The sequence below is a fragment of the Mytilus edulis genome, chromosome 5 (genome assembly GCF_963676685.1).
Source record: "Mytilus edulis chromosome 5, xbMytEdul2.2, whole genome shotgun sequence".
Lineage (NCBI taxonomy): Eukaryota > Metazoa > Mollusca > Bivalvia > Mytilida > Mytilidae > Mytilus > Mytilus edulis.
In genome coordinates, this window is record NC_092348.1 from 79,392,955 (window position 1) to 79,410,324 (window position 17,370).

At 30.9% G+C, this 17,370-nt stretch overlaps 1 protein-coding gene across 5 annotated transcripts in view; it reads left to right on the top strand.

Annotated features, from left to right (window-relative positions):
- LOC139524532 (dual specificity tyrosine-phosphorylation-regulated kinase 1A-like) overlaps positions 1–15,631 on the top strand; it is a 28,461-nt gene extending 12,830 nt beyond the window's left edge. For 3 of the 5 annotated variants that reach the window (XM_071319372.1, XM_071319370.1, XM_071319371.1), the window contains exons 2-9: positions 2,291–2,505; positions 5,473–5,667; positions 6,709–6,856; positions 7,491–7,777; positions 8,367–8,513; positions 9,417–9,557; positions 9,980–10,262; positions 12,275–15,631. In XM_071319372.1, coding sequence (XP_071175473.1) covers positions 2,323–2,505; positions 5,473–5,667; positions 6,709–6,856; positions 7,491–7,777; positions 8,367–8,513; positions 9,417–9,557; positions 9,980–10,262; positions 12,275–12,921 — 2,031 coding nt within the window. In that variant the 5' untranslated portion in view covers positions 2,291–2,322 and the 3' untranslated portion in view covers positions 12,922–15,631. Of the gene's footprint in view, positions 1–1,143; positions 1,465–2,290; positions 2,506–5,472; positions 5,668–6,708; positions 6,857–7,490; positions 7,778–8,366; positions 8,514–9,416; positions 9,558–9,979; positions 10,274–12,274 lie in introns of those variants that run through there. The other 2 variants (XM_071319373.1, XM_071319374.1) reach the window with 2 other exon arrangements.
- Positions 15,632–17,370: the final 1,739 nt, after the last annotated feature.

Sequence of the window (17,370 nt, forward strand, 5' to 3'; positions counted from 1 at the left end):
ATTTAATAGTCGCAATCCTTTTAGTTTCTGGTCCTCAGGTAGAATTTCAAGAAAAAAAAGAGGGGGGGGATATCTAGCCAATTTTGTAATAAAAAATCAACAAAATTCAAAACCAATTTGTTGGATAAATAGGATTTAATTTTAGATAAACAGCATTGTACACTTCTTATTTTAGCTATCGCCAAAAAAAAAATAATACATTATAATCACATATATGTACATGTATGTAACTATGCAGCTTATAAAATTTCTCTTGAAGTTATTAATGAATATGAGAAAATGTGTTGCCTCAGCTGCTGAGGAGAACAATATGTTACATTTGTTTAAGTCATTGAAAATCCTCTTAAACTGCCTTCAAGTGCCAAAATGGTGAAGAGGCTAAGTGAAAAATCATTCAGAAAATCTATTTATAACTTTAACTATTTCTAATCGCCTTTGAATGAGATTTTTTGTGAAATTATGAATGACTTGGATGAGGGAGGCGTTAAGGGAGTTAGTAACAATGAGAGTCTATGTATATTCATAGATATGTAAGTATGATCTAAGGCCAATGGCAGAGGAGATTAGCTCTGATGAACCAATAGTAAACAACCAAGGCATGAATAATTTTACCTATAAACAACATTCCCAGATGGTGTTACTAATTATAGACTCAGTAAAATGTGAACTTTGATGTTGCAAATAGAATGATAAACTGAAGATTGAGAAAAATGAAATGTAATAAATTAAAAACTTACATGCTAAAAATAAATAAAAGAAGTAAAAATTCTAAGATTGATAATCATTTTGATGCAAAATTATGTAATGTTTTGACGTCATGTATATGTAGCAGACTGAAGAGGTGGATATAGAAAATGTTAGGGGAATTGAAATTCATCAATTACATGGAATTGAAATTAATCAACTACAAGATGATGACTGAATGAATATTTATTTATATTGATCTATATATTAAAATAGAAATGTGATATAAAATACATGATAATGTTCATATCAAATTAAATTTTATCAAGGTTATCTATGAAAACACCTTATTTATTTCTCATATTTCCATCTGCAACAAGTAAAAACCTGAATTAATCAAAGATAAAAAAATCATTAAATTGATACATAATTGATTAAGGTGACCTTTAACCTTTACCTGTAAATCATTTAATTCAGATTTGAACTTGTTCAACTTGATACCCATAATGCTTTGTTTTGTTTTTATTGTGGAAGTTTTGTTATATTGGTGATGAAAATTTGTGAATTAATGGAAAAAGAAAAAAAGGATAAACAATTGGAGCTGTTGTAAATTTTTGTGTCACCTAAATTATGGTGATAATATAGTCTGATACATTTAAATACTTTACTTAAAAAATGAGGGAAGATTGTATACATGTTAGATCATGCTTTTCCCACCTGTGATTTTTACCTGGAGTTGATGAATTTTTATAAAAAGGATATATTTTCACTGGTGTAAAGGTAGGAAATTTGTTAAAAATGTCAATTTCTGTTAACTCAACAAATAATTAATTACAGGTAAAATATGTTAAAAGGTGTATATGTTAATTATGTATCACAGGTGTTCTTCATTCATGTCTTAACCATTGAAGTGAAACACAGTGGGTATTCTAACAATACATACAAATACATAACACATTCTCAACATATCATGTCTTTTGAAATGGCTATTTTACATGGTAACATACAAATGTTTTAAGAGACGGTTTAAGTTAAACTTGAAGGCATGCATAGGATGAATGGGGTACCTTGTTAATGCAACAGAGAAACTTGTCTTGAACATACACTCTCCCAAGTCTCATACTGTTTCTGCAAAAATACATACACTACAAGTTCTGCATTTTCAGTGTAGAGAATCTAATTTATGAATTTTCTAAAATATTGAAAAGTTCATTAATTGAGATCAATTGTAGCAATTTTCCAAGGCACCAAACTAATAGCTATCATATATTCAGGGAAATTGTTAACCAAAAGATTTTATGTAATCATTTGTACTTGGTGATATTTTTATATCACGAACAGGACATTGTAGCCCATTTGGGTGATTGTCCCCAAACGGCTGATTGTTTATAAATTGGACTATCCAAATACATGTATATTGCTGTCCTATTAGTGTTTATCTATGGGTGGCTAAAGTTTCAGATACACTTTAGATTTTTGAACTGCTGTGCTGTTGCTTTTATCGTATGTTCATCAATCTTCTCAGGCTGAAACAGTAGAGTTTACAAAAAAGAAAAGAAGACTATGTTTATCAGTGTATTGTAAAAATTAACTTTTTATATTGCAGGTCAGCTGTCTAAAGTTCGTCATGACCCAGGCATGGTTTACAGGCAGCTAGCAGGAGCAGCCGACCATATTGAAATCATGGCTGATGCCCTGCAGCAACAGCAAGACGTAGCAGCCATGCAGAACAGAATACCAATGACCTTCCGAGAACCCAGCAATGCTCCACTTCGAAAACTTAGTGTAGATCTGATAAAGACCTACAAACACATAAATGAAGTAGGTATTTCTCTACATGGTTCATTATTGTGTTTCTTGTTTGCAAGAGCTCAACTGTAGGACATACATCTTCTTTAAATATTCTAGTTTTAGAGTTCTGTAAATTCAAAATTTTGCATGCTTTTATTATTGCAATTTTTAAAGAATGCACATAAATGCAAGATATCTGGAAAATTTTAATACTGATAACAAAAAATTAACATGTATGTATCAAATATCAGAATGCAAGTTTTGTAATTATTGCAATTTTCACCCAGTTGCATTTTTTGGAATAATAAAAACCTTTGCAATAATTTCTGAATTTACAGTAAATATGTGTGGAAGAACAAAAATCACAAATTGATTCATTAAAAAATTCACAATTTAGCTCTGTCAGGAAATGTTAACTATAATCCCCATGTTTCATGGAACACATTATGACAATTTGCATTGATATGAAGAAAAAAATGACTGGAATAAAGAAATTGACACTTGGAAACCCAAATTTATGCACTGTATTACTCTGTTTGAACCACATATTCAGGACAAGTTGTTGACTGGCCATTGCTTAAATAGATTGATACTACATGTACAAAATTGTCCTTTTTTGTTGACAAAATTCAAACATGTGTCCCAGCCTCCCAATAGGTCAGTTAAAAGCTTCTTTTGGTTCAGATCATGTTAAACATCTACACGTGTATACATGTATTTTAGTTTGGTAAATAACAAACTGCGTTGGCATCTTGAATAATCTTAAAAACATCATCCCTATTTTCAACACAGTTTGGGTTTTCATCAATGTTCACACAGTACTGGAAAAAAACTTTTCATGCCAATGTTTGCCCTGATTCTTATACTAATGGGGGTTGGGAGTGTATATCAGTTAGAACTTCGAAATAAGCTTGTACAAGCCTCTGGATATTCCTGAAGCACATTTTAATTAATACAAAAACAAAATTGAATCTGTCTGCATCACAAAATGATTCTCTGTTTGGAACTAGTAGATATTAGGCATATTGACTTTGTTAACAAGATATACGGATCAGACCAAGTTTTACAAATTTGTACTGTTTTATCTTATCGTTTGAATACTTCATGTTCCTTTGCCTCAAGTTCAATACAAATGTAGGAGAAAGGAAATTCTAAATATTTGAAATATCTATTACACAATGCACTAGTTGATGAATTGCAATGTATCTTGTGATTACTAATGACATCCATTTGATATCAAGATTACATAATGTAGTTCTAGAACTGAGCTAATTAAATGCAAGATTATTATGTAATCTGGAAATGTTACTGGGTCTATAGCTGTTAGCTTTGTATGTGTTTTTTTCTTCAATTATATCATGTTAAAAGACAGAAACAGGAATTTTTTGGAAAGTTTGTTTAAAGAACATAAAATAACTGAGTATTGTAAAAATGTAGGGTAAAGAAATTGGGAAAAAAATCAAACCTATGTCAATATAAAGATAGGGACCTGAAAGATTTTTTTTTCTTCTAAATAGAGCTTTGGGGCACTTAATTTGAAAAAGTAATTCAGTAGATGATAGTTAATAACCTAGTAATGTTTTATTGAGTGAGGTACCTCTTATGTTTATTGCTGATCAATATTGTCTGCTGTTGGAATGTGTTTCCATGGCAACCAGACTACACAGACGAGATTTTCAGAAAATGGCAAAATATGTGAATGTGATAGGTTTATAATAATCCTCTGTCGACACCATATACATTTAAATGTTAAGTAGAATGTCCAGCATATATTACTTTTTGCACAAATGTACCGTTCATTATTTTCAGAAATAAATAAAAAAAACTAAAAAAAATATAACATGTTTGATCAGATATATATAGAGAGTATTATTATGTAATTTTCCTGCTGTCATTTAATTGTTAGAAGACAATAAATTTGCGTAAAAAAAAGCAAATATTGGTTTTTAAGCCTTTTCATTGAGATTACCTTTGCATGCTTGCACAGGTTAAACAGGAAAATGATAAAATTTGCATATCAGATACTTGCATATTCATGCATTGATATTTGAAGGTCAAAACAGTTTATCTTGCAAAATAGCTGTCAAAATTATTCTGAATCATGAAAAGGAAATTTCTTCCGAAATGTTTTTTTTTTTTTTTTTAATAAGGAAGATTGAACGAAATGCTTTTTGTTTATTATACAGTGTAACTCCCTTTGATTAACTGCCAAAATTAATGAGATTTCATAAATAAATTAGTATTCATTTGTTAATTATACAGCATTAAAACACACAATCAAAGACAATATTTTGATTAGGATATTGATTAGGTGACAGACTTGATTTACCTGTGTTCAATTAATGTCATATGTCATATGATGTACTCTAGCTGGTGACGATTAATCATTTTAAAAAGAAGACAAAAAAAAACACAACATATTTATAGAAAACTAACTTAAATCATCCATTGTTTCCAAATATGAAGATTATAATAATACCATGTTTTTAATAGGAGCTGGAAGCTTTCTCAGTAGCTTTCTACTTCATGTCAGTTATTGTTGATATCAATAAAGTGGGGAATCTATCTTTTCAAAATGAGCTTGTTCTTCAAAAAATAAGGAAAATATTGATAATAGAGTGGTGTTCTATGTGCAAATATTTTATAAATATAAAATAGCCTTAAGGGGAATTAGTAGTGGAAAACAGAAACAAGGATATATTAATATAAGGTTCATTGTTTACATTAACATATATTTTATTTCTAATGCATTCTAGGAAATACAATAAAAGGATGTTCCAAGAATGCATAATAATATTTAAAAAGAAATGCAAGTGATTGTTAACTTTTCAATTGTATAAATTTTGACCAATATTTTATAAGACAAACCCCTAATTGTGAATGCATGTTTTCTTATATTTTAAATATAAATTAAGCTACTATCAAGATACATTAAGAAGTTGTTACTTTTGTTTTTGTCATAGTCTCTCATTTAATATTTCATTATTAATATTGAAGGTTTACTATGCAAAGAAGAAGCGAAGAGCACAGGGCCATGGAGATGAAAGCAGCACGAAAAAGGGCAAAGTAAACGTGCATATTTATAATGATGGTTATGATGATGCTAATCACGATTATATAGTCAATCCTGGAGAAAAATGGATGGACCGATATGAAATTGATTCTTTAATAGGCAAAGGATCTTTTGGTCAGGTAAGCAGTTTAAGAAAAGAAAAAAAGAATCTAAATAGTATGACTAGAAAAAGTGACGACAATCAAGCTGCATTGTACATGTAGTAGGTCTTGAGGCACACATTAAAAAAATGAATACATGCATATATTTTCATCAAATAGTTTTCAAAACTCTGTAGTTGAATAGGAGAAAAAAGATGATTGCTTCAAAATTTATCCTGTAAGTCTTATCTGAAAAAAGGGAAACAAGGGGAGGGGGCAGAACACATTCAATATTTATTTTTAAAAAGTCAAAGAAATTTGAATGATCACAGGTGGTTTTAACTTTTCTCTATTATATTGACCTTGTACAAAGAATTGAACAGTAGAATATAAGGAGTTTTATTATATTGTTAGTAGTCATAGACAACAGATCAACACCAGAGGACCCAGGGGATCATTTGAATCCTATATTAATTTGATTGGCATCTTTCGTAAGTGGAAAGAACAGTGTGCTTCATTGGTTAAAGATATTTATTGCTTCATCCAATGAGAGTTATGGTATCAATACCATTAATTGTAGAACAGTTGATGTTTGTGAAATGTTTGTAAACAGGAGATTCCCAAGATAACTGTTATATTATATAGCAGTAGATTATGTATCCATACAAAGTTATGTATTTGGTGCAGGAAAAATAGAAATTATTGATGTCATAAGATATCAATCAACCTTTAATTTATATATAAAAAATCAACAGTTGAAAAAATATCTCAGCAGTACATTTTGTATGAAACACTGAGTGTGGGCTGCATACCAAAATATTTTCTTTCGTAAATATGGTTGAAAGATTGAAAGACATCCATCATTTTCAACCAAATCACATATAATTTAGAAAATGGGTTTCATTACAATTAATATAAAAAAAAAATCAAGAAAGGATTAATATCCTACTATTTTATTAATAAATTAAAAATAGGTCACAAATTTTTTTTATGCATAAATTTCCATTGTAGAAAAAAAACTTCGTCTTAAAAATCATGTATTCAACAGCCATGTATAACTATATCCATTATAAATTCCAGGTAGTAAAAGCCTTTGACCATGGAGACCAGGAGCAAGTGGCAATCAAGATAATAAAGAACAAAAAACCTTTCCTCAACCAGGCCCAAATAGAAGTCAAATTGTTAGAGTTAATGAATAAACATGATAAAGAAAACAAGTACTATATAGGTAAGTTTGATTTAATTCAGGGTAGAAAAAAAAACAGGTGTATAAATTTATAGTTAAACTGTCACAAGCTGTTTCACCTCTTGATTTTAATTGCTCGAGTTATAGCTTGACACCTACACTTAAATCAAAGGCACGATAGAAATATAAAAATGTATGAGAATCAATACAACAAAAAAGATACACCAAATACAGAAAAACAAAACTAATAATGAATATCTACTGCCAGAAATCACACAATACCTATATATCAGTGACAATATGAAGTTTTAAAAACTGAAGGCCTGAACACGGTGGTTATACATAATAAAGCCCTTTTTGATCAAGCATTAAACTTCCATTCTATTCAAGCATTATATGAACACTATTTGGAACCAGATTAATCAAACCTAGTTTTGCCAGCTGCCAATTACAAAAACATAAAAATGAATGACAACTTATTGTTGCTGTGAGTTGTGAGAAATATGATGATATTTTCTTATAATATTGTAAAGATGATTTGTGTTAAAATATTTGTATTGTGAAGTTGGAAAGAGGAAATTAAGTTATCTATACCAATATGGGCCTTCCTATACATTTGTATTTGAGCATGACCTACATAATTCATGATTAAAAATTATGTTTCTTTATTTTTCAGTAAAATTGAAGAGACATTTCATGTTTAGGAACCATTTATGTTTAGTGTTTGAACTTCTATCATACAACTTGTATGACTTATTACGGAACACAAACTTTAGAGGTGTTTCATTAAATTTGACTCGTAAATTTGCTCAACAATTGTGTACAGCTTTGCTGTTTCTAGCGACTCCTGAACTAAATATTATTCACTGTGACTTGAAACCAGAGAATATACTTCTGTGTAATCCTAAACGTAGTGCAATCAAGATAGTGGATTTTGGAAGTTCTTGTCAATTAGGTCAAAGGGTAAGTTATTTATTTACCTTACTTAAAATAATTAACATTTGCAGACAGAACAAATTTCGTGCATAATGTTTTTGTTCTTTTTTCAATTTCAAAAATGGACATTTATGGACCATACTTTCACCTATAATGGTTTACCTTTACAAATTGTGACTTGGATGGAGATTTTCATTGGCACTCATACCATATCTTCTTATATCTATGGACAGTAAAACAAAGCACATATGAATTAATGCTCACCCCAAAAAAAAGATGGAACATATAGATATGACATCATATGAATAGATAAATCAACAAATCAGTCTATCCATCCGTTTTCAGATGAAACATAGATATTTGAAATATTTACATAAAAATTTACACAAGACATAAATTGGATTTTGTTGATTATACAAATGTATCTTTAACCAAAATAAACAAGTTAAAATATTTTGCATACTAGATACAACTGGTTGGGGGGGGGGGGGAAATCACAAACATTCACCATGATATAAAAATACTTTGATCTGGTTGGAAAAAAGTGCATGAATTCAGTATCTTTACTTTGTTTTGATGTGCAGGAAGATTACTAATGTTATGTTTTTATATTCAGATTTATCAGTATATACAGAGCAGATTTTACAGATCCCCCGAAGTGTTACTAGGCATTCCATATGATTTAGCTATAGATATGTGGTCATTAGGTTGTATATTAGTAGAAATGCACACAGGGGAACCATTGTTTGCTGGTTCAAATGAGGTAATTGTAACATACAATAAAAGGGAGATAAATCTTTATTTTTTTATGAAATTTTAAAAGTGTATATTAAAAGTAATTCAAAAATTTGACCTTTGCTTATGAATATTTCATCGATAAGATAATTCAAAAAGTTTGGTCTTTGCTTTTGAATATTTCATGGATAAGATAATTCAAAAATTTAGCCTTTGCTTTTGAATATTTCATGGATAAGATAATTCAAAAAGTTTGGTCTTTGCTTTTGAATATTTGATGTATTTTAACTTCCTCAGAACATTACTGTTACTAGAACTCAGTTATGTGATCCATATTTGTATGAAGTCATTTATTAACTGAAATGTAATTCATTTATTGGTGACGCTTCAAGACTTTACTTGAGTTGACCTAATTTTCATCTGAATAGCAATAAGATTATCACAAGAAAAATTTAAATAGAAAATTCTTCAAAGTAATCAGTAACATATTTCCAATTTATTATATAATAGTTGAGCAGATAAGTTTCAAAAAATCATTTTGCCAATAAATAAATAATCTGTTAAATACCTGAAAGCAGTATATGAATGCTTAAATATTAAGATATTTCAAGACAATAATTGTTATGTTATTTGGTAATTTGATATATCATAATGAAATTTGCTTATAAGTAACTATTAAACAAATAGCAGTGTTCTCTGAAATTTCTTATATCATCTTGGTAAACAGGAATTTAAGAAAAAACATTTGGTTTCTAGAAATCATAGCATTACATCCATAACACTATCTATAAGAAATGATTTCTGATAGCACCACATTTCTAGAAATACAGCATCTTAAAGGCCCTAGGGATGACACTGAAATGGATGTTTAAATGTATAATTTCTATGCAATATTTAAATTCTATATTAAATTAATAATCTTCTCTTACAGTTTGACCAGATGATGAAAATAGTAGAAGTATTAGGTATGCCACCAAAAAATATTCTAGATCAAGCGCCTAAAGCAAGAAAGTATTTTGATGTACAACCAGATGGGACCTATGTATGTAAAAAACCTAAAGATGGCAAAAAGGTAAGATCCATAGTGGTATTGAACTCTGAAAATGTTAATGTGGAAAATATTAATAAAACGAATAAAACGTGTCATGAATAAAGTTGACAATGGAAATGGGGAATATGTCAAAGAGACCACAACCTGACCAAAGAGCAGACCAACAGCGGATGGCCACCAATTGGTCTTCAACAAAATGAGAAAATCCTGCACACAGAAGTGGTCCTCAGCTGGCCCTTAGTGTACTAGTTGAGTGAAAAGGAATGATTTGAAGCACAGGTGAATTTTTAGTTTAATTAAAAGAATTATTTTAGGTATCCTTTCTGCCAATAAAACTGATTTTCATACTTTATAACTAGTGAAAAAGTCAGTTTAGCAAAAATAGCTTTTTCTCTTTTAAATTGCCATGTTTTTTTATTAGATCTTTTTTTACATTATTTCAGTATAAACATCCTGGAACGAGGAAACTCCATGATATTATTGGTGCTGATTCTGGTGGCCCAGGCGGCAGACGGGCAGGAGAACCAGGTCATACTGTGGCAGACTATTTAAAATTCAAAGATCTCATTTTACGAATGTTAGAATATGATCCAAAGACACGGATAACACCATATTATTCACTGCAACATAATTTTTTCAAGAAGACCACAGATGAAAGTACTAACACGCCAAATTCTGCATCAAACAGTCCTGCGATAGAACAGCAGGGTGTTTCTAGTCCTACAGGTATAGTCAGGGTGAGACAGTACATTTCATTGTTCATGCTGAGGTTTAGGTCTGAAATTAACATAGTATGGTTCAAAACAAAACTGATAACGTCAGTTAAAGCCGATTTCATTGAGTATGTAGGGAAAGGTAGAATCCTTGGTTAGCTTGTTAACTGAACCAAAATTCACTGTTAGGTAAGGTATACTACCCTCCTTTTGAAATTGTCTAGTCCTACAGACAGATAGATTGGTTTTCTGTAGGGCTAGTCTACTCTGAAAGGAGATTTACTAATAACAAACAAGCTAACCAAAGATTCTAACTTTCCCTACATACTCAATGAAATTGGCTGTGAAAGAGTTGCAATTTAGAAAGATTTTATTCATTTGTGCACTATGCAAGAGTGTTTTTAACACTGAAACAGCATACACTAATGTGTACTAATGTTAATTTCACACCTCAGCTTCTTCCTATCCATTGCTGCACCTCATATTGAAATTCTTTTTGCACAAAAGTATTTGCACTTAAGTTTAAAAATATAGTTGCAGGCGAGAAGTAATGTACTGACATTGTAAATTGTTCTGTTGATAAAAGAAATATTGTACAGCAAATTTAAAGAAAAAAAGAAATTAGTCATTTACAATTTATTAAAATATCAATGAATTTATTTACCTTTTGTTTTAAGTATTGAAACTACAAAAACCACTATCCATGAAAAGAAATTGTGGAAAAGTTGTTTGTTGCTAATTTTTTTCTGCTTTGTTGTGTGTTGAAAAAAAACCCAGTCGGAATATAAATCATCTTTCTCATCATGAATTATAAGTGTTGTAAACCTAACTGCAGCAATGGATATGTTGTACTTAAGCTTTATGTACTACATTTTCTGTTTCTTTTTATTTGTTTGTCTTGTTAAAAGTATTCGTTTATAACAGCACTTCTTCATTTTAAAACATGAATTACATCATACTTTTTCTTCTGTCACTCACATATATGTTCTTGTTCTTTTTATAATCTCTTCAGCTTCTACAGGTCTTAAGTTAAACAAAGTTTGATAAATAGCAAGTGTTTATTTTAAATGAAACAATCATTGTAATATTAATTAAGTTTTAAGTTGTGATGTATTGATCATTATTTTAACCTTTCTTTGCTGTATTACAATTTTATACTATTATAAAGTGTTACGTTAACAATTTCTTATCAAGTGAATTTTCATTGACATTTTTAAATGGTGACATGTTTATATCTGAAAATTAAGAATTTTTGTGCCATTATTTATTATGTTTATAAAAAAGATGTGGTATGATTGCTAATGAGACAACTCTCCACAAGAGATCAAATGGTACAGAAAATAACAACTATGGATCACCTTATGGCCTTCAACAACGAGCAATACCATGTTCGAATGTTTTCACATTAGAATTTAGATTTAACATAGAGGGAAAAGTTAATGTGACATGATCTAAAGAGGGTTTCAAACGAACAGATTATTTTTCATTTCAATGTTTCTGAAGATTGACTTAAAAAATAAAAAAAATATTATTGCTAACAAGTGAATTTCATGTATGTATTTTATGCATTGATACTCAAAAGCATAAGCTTAAGTTCAATATTGTTATATGACATTTTTCCTTAAAAATATTAAAATGTTCTGATCTCATTTCCCAATTATTGCATTTTATAAGTTATGATTGGCCTGTAAATGTCACAACAAGAAAATTGTTTTTGCAGTGGTATACTCATTAAAAAAGTAAACTTTGTCCAGTGACAGTACTGTTTAAAAAAAGCTATCTGACTTACCTAGCTTGAAGCCTTGAACTGATTGTAGTACTACAGAAATTGTCCTAGATCATAAGAAATTGGAATGTATGTTTATATTAAGTTTCTCGGGTAATTTTGTGACCACTAATGGTTGGTATGGCCACACATCTCTTTTGGTTATAAAATTAATGAAAACATGTGATATTTATTCTAATGCCATATTATATTATATTAAAGTTCAAGAAGAATATTAACAAGATCCTTTTTCTTTTCAGTGAGTTCATCATCAAGTGGTAGAGCCAGGTCTGATCCAACACATCAGCATCGCTCACATCTGCATGTGCATTCACATTCTGCTCACCATGGTCATGGCGTGCAATACACAACAATGGAATGTGAAAGTCCACAATCGGCATCAGGACAGTCTCGATCACAACCTCCTAATTATCAACAACAGACGAGCTGGAGCGAACGGGATCAACAAAGTGGCAGACATATAACTCATCATCCTCATCATCAGACAAGACTATCTCCGCCGTCTTTATCAGAGGCGCCTTCATCTCATGTGCCACGAACAGTTCCAGAACACAATGTATCGTATACTGAGGGATATGTACAAGGTTCTTACCCAGGTGGAATTCCACCACCTGTAGATTTCAGGCCAAATCCAGCAACAGTAGACGCCTCACAAGTATCATCTGTTAACATGCATGTGCCCGCGGGTTATCCCTCACAGTTTGGACAGTATCAGCAGCCGGCATGGACTGCAGGGGGATTCCCCTTTTCATTGTCAAGTAGTGCTAACGCTAGCTTAACAGGCCATGAAACAAACAATCAACATGTACGGACAGCTGCAGAAAGGGGAGATGACTCTCCTATGGTTGGAGTTTGTGTACAACAAAGTCCAGTAGCAAGTCATTGATAGTAACTCAAAATTAGGATTTACAAATTATTTCAACCAGTGGAGCCAAGCTTTGTGTGAAAACCTGTGTTCAGATGCGCTTTCACTAAAGAAGGGATCCGTTCACCGCAAATTAATGTGCATACATGTACGTGTTTGTGTTTCGTTGTGAAAGTAATGAATGGAGCGTCTTATTGTTCATTGGTTCATCTGATAAGAGGGAGTTGTCTGTTAGTAAGAGTGTGAAAGAGACCTGGATTGGCTCACTGTGAGAACCCTTGTATGTTCCTGTATCAGGGAACTTTGTCATTTTGGTTTCAGTACTAATGAGCAGTTGCTAAGACATCTTCAATCCATTGTATAGCAGATAAACATCTGTTATTTTGTGAGATGTCTTATATGGTTCACCTCACCCCTCAACTGTGTGAACCTGAGAGCTTGTGCTAGCCAAGTAAAGGCAAGAAAGAATAGAAGAGAGGTTCATGGGTGCAGTAGTTCCTTACTTAGCTGTGGAAGTTATGGTTTTGTATGTTATATAAGACTATCAGACTGGAATGTGTTACTTTCAAACTAGAAATTTTGTTCCTCTGGTAAACTATAAATTTCTTAAAAATATTCAAATATCAAATACTTGGAAAAGTTTTGTTCATTCATTTTAAATCTATGCAAGATCATTAATGTGCAAGCTTTATAATCATTAAATAGAAAGGAAAATAATTTGTTAAGTACATTGTACTATCATAATAATTTAGATAATAAGTACTCTCATAATAACTTAGATAATTATTTGTTTGGTTTAAAAACTATGCAAAAATAGGTACAGTGCCAGTGGACATAAATTGTGTCCATGCATACAAGTCATCTAAAAATAAGAATGCAAATACATTATAAACAATATATATACATCAAATTATGCATGGCCACCCAAATTAATTTTTAGTATTATCAGACGTTCCCATACCAATTATAAAGAAAGTGGTAATGAATTTTTTTGGGGGAAATTGAAAAAACAGTAAATCTTTCAGAAAAAAATGTACAGAAGGAAATTTCAGCTAATTTTTTTGACCCCATGAATTTTTCATTATGTACCAAAATGCCAAAATTTGATTCAACCACACTTAAAAACTAATATGCATGTTTTTACATTCAAAGATTGCAAAATGTACTTTGAAAACAACTAAAAAGTTTTTTTAAGATCAAGGTTATTTTGATTGGCCTAATTCTGTATTTTATCAGATTTTTTGTAAGAAATAATGTTTGGACAGTCTATGTAACACTCCTTTCTGTAACATGCCATATAAAAAGTGTATTATAATAAGACCAGAAATTTGGCAGTGAAAAAATGTTTGAACTACTGTACTAGATCAGATTGTTGTTAATGTAGAGTCATATGGGAGATCTTGGTATATATAAATTGTTGGGCAATCGATAGAGAATTTATTGTGTAAATATATTGTTGATTGGAGTTAAGGCCCCTTATGGTGTTTAACACTAGAGGGAGTGATGTTTTATTGTAGACTGTGTACAGAGTATGTAATTGTTATTTATTGAATGAACGATGTGAGAAATTTTTAACCATTCATCTACCTTCAATTTTTTTAACAAATGTTTTTAGTTTCCAATGTGAAAATTATGGTAAAGAATTTTTAAAGTTGGTTTTAATACACATTTTTACTTCATTTTTTTGGGGACAACATATGGGGCTCTGCTTAAACTTGTCAGGTGGGATTCTGTTATTTTATGTAGAGAGATTAATATAGTCAGGGAAATTGATTGTTTTTGGTAGACAAAAGTGTTTGTTTGCAAAATGAGACATGTTATGAATTTGATACAGAAATTTAAATGATTTTGAATTGAGTTTTGAATTGAAATTTCATGTATATTGCTGTTTTATGCTCATTTTATCATTTTGAACAAAAATAGGGCAGTTAATAGCATTCCAATACCAACCTTTTAAAGAATCTCATACTTTTAGGTTGATTATAATAGAATTATTAAAAACTAAAAACATTCAAGTTATTAAAAATCTATTTTGAAATCGGCCAACATTTACAAATTCCAAATTTTTAATGAAATGAATATTTTATGATCTTTATAGTGTCAAAGTATTTTAGGTTTGTTTGTGTTTTCTCAAATTATTATTATTATAATTGTACATTTATTTTTACATTTCATTCAAATCTGTTTAGAAAAATTGAAACATTTATTCTTATACTATCAGTTTCAGCATAACAAATTTTTGAAAAGTTATCTGCTTTTGGAGACCTTATTCTTTTGTATTTCTTTCATTGACATTTGCAAATATAGAATGCAAAGTGGTTCATTTATGTTTGTGTAAAAGCAAAGAAAGATAATAATCTGAGGGTATTTTCTATTCCTTTGGATAATGTTGATGTGGTGAAATCTTCACCCCAAATTTGACGATTGAACTAAGAATAGAGATTTCAATTTCAAATTAAGAATAGAAAATTGAAGAAAGATGAAAAAGAAATGTTTTATTATGTATTGACTAGGATATCCTCGTCAGTATTAAAGATTATACAATACCTAACCAGACATGGCAGGTTTTTATGTATTTCTGGTGATTGTTTTGGTCACTAGCAAGGACTTTTAAAAATTTGTGCATTAAATGCCAAAAAGGGAGATAATTGCATAAATGTTATTGTTGATAATAGCAAACATCATTATAATGTAAAAAAATCACTGATCATTAAATGTCACTGTAAAATTACTATGTGTTTGTGTTATATATGCCTCCTATCTGATATCACATGCAGTGTACTTCCCAGATATTTCATATAGCATCTCGGTAAAAAAATGGAATTTGAAATACTATCCTCTTTCTAAAAACTGTAGCATCACATCCATAACATAATCTATAAGACAATCAATTCAGATAGCATCACATTAACGCATTATTTTTTCCAGTCTGTGCTGATGTACATCTGTCTGCCCTGCTTCAGGTTTAATTTTTTTGGCAGATAGTTGTTGATGAATTTGAAGTCCAATCAACTTAAAACATAGTACACATGTTCCCTATGATATGATCTTTCTAATTTTAATGCCAAATTAGATTTGACCCCAATTTCACAGTCCACTGAGCATAGAAATGATAGTGCAAGTGGGGCATCTGTGTACTTTTGACACATTCTTGTTGTATGAATTTGAGTTATTTCTCTTTAAACAGAAATATAATTAATAAGTATTTCATCAGCAATTGAGTACTAGGAGTTCTTTGATATGCGGATTCTAACTACTTAAGTTTTGGATATTGGACAATAAAAGGTAAACGTCCAATTTCAAATTTCTCAGTTCTTTGACCGCATTCATTTTGTGTCGCACACCTATGCTGTGTTAAATATTCAATAACAATCCAAATTCATAGCTGTTTTAGGCTAAAATGTTGTGTCCATACTTGCTCAACTGCTCAGGGTTTGACCTCTGCAGGGAAATTTGGTTTGCTGTCACTCTTACAGCCTCTTATTACATTTAACATAGGTACCTTGTTTCTTTTAAACATAGAAAACATAACATGAATTTTAAAAATATTAAAAAATGACATTTGAAGCCATGTGTAAGCTTCAGAAGCACTGACATGACAAGTGTAGCACAATTCATACAAGAACTGTTTACCAAACAATGCAGGGGCGGATGCAGGAATTTTCGAAAGGGGGGGTGCTAACCCAGGGCAAAGGGGGGGTGCAAAACATATGTCCCGATACAAATGCATTGATCGGCAAAAATAAAAGGGGGGTGCGCAGCCCCGGAACCCCCCCCCCCCCCCTGGATCCGCCACTGCAATGAAAACGAAAAACCAATATGGTATATAGCAAAACTACATCCTCAGGCACTAAAATACAGGTCTCCGACTTCGAAGAGGCACATAATATGAACTAACTATAAAAAGAAGAGGACTACTAATACTATATTGAAAGTGCTACTTCCCCAAGTCTGTTCTTTCTTTCACCTGTCAAAGATTCTATTGGTCTTTCAACATTTCTCTTCCCTGCTGGTGTCCAGATCAAGGAAATTGGTCATTATATCAGATATGTGGTCTATTAAACAGTTGGAAATGATAGCTGTCTGAATAAATTGCGTTGTGGGTGTAAATTCTGAGAACACATGGACAAAAAATTATATATTAAAGGTTAAATCAGTTTTCACAGATTAACAAATGTCCCTTGCATGTCTAATTTCTAAATCATCTGCAATGAACACGCAGCTGAAATCTTTATTTTGTAAAAGAAGTCAACAGAAACTTCTGCAGACCTGACAACAAAAAATAAACAGCCACTCACAATTCCTGACTTGATAGATGAGATGCAAATCTCCTTCATCTTCTTAGTCAGAGTAGAAACTATAACAAGGAAATTGCACAATACAAATCTATCCTTACATAAAAGAGGGACGAAAGATACCAAAGGGACAGTCAAACTCATAAATCTAAAACAAACTGACAACGCTATTGCT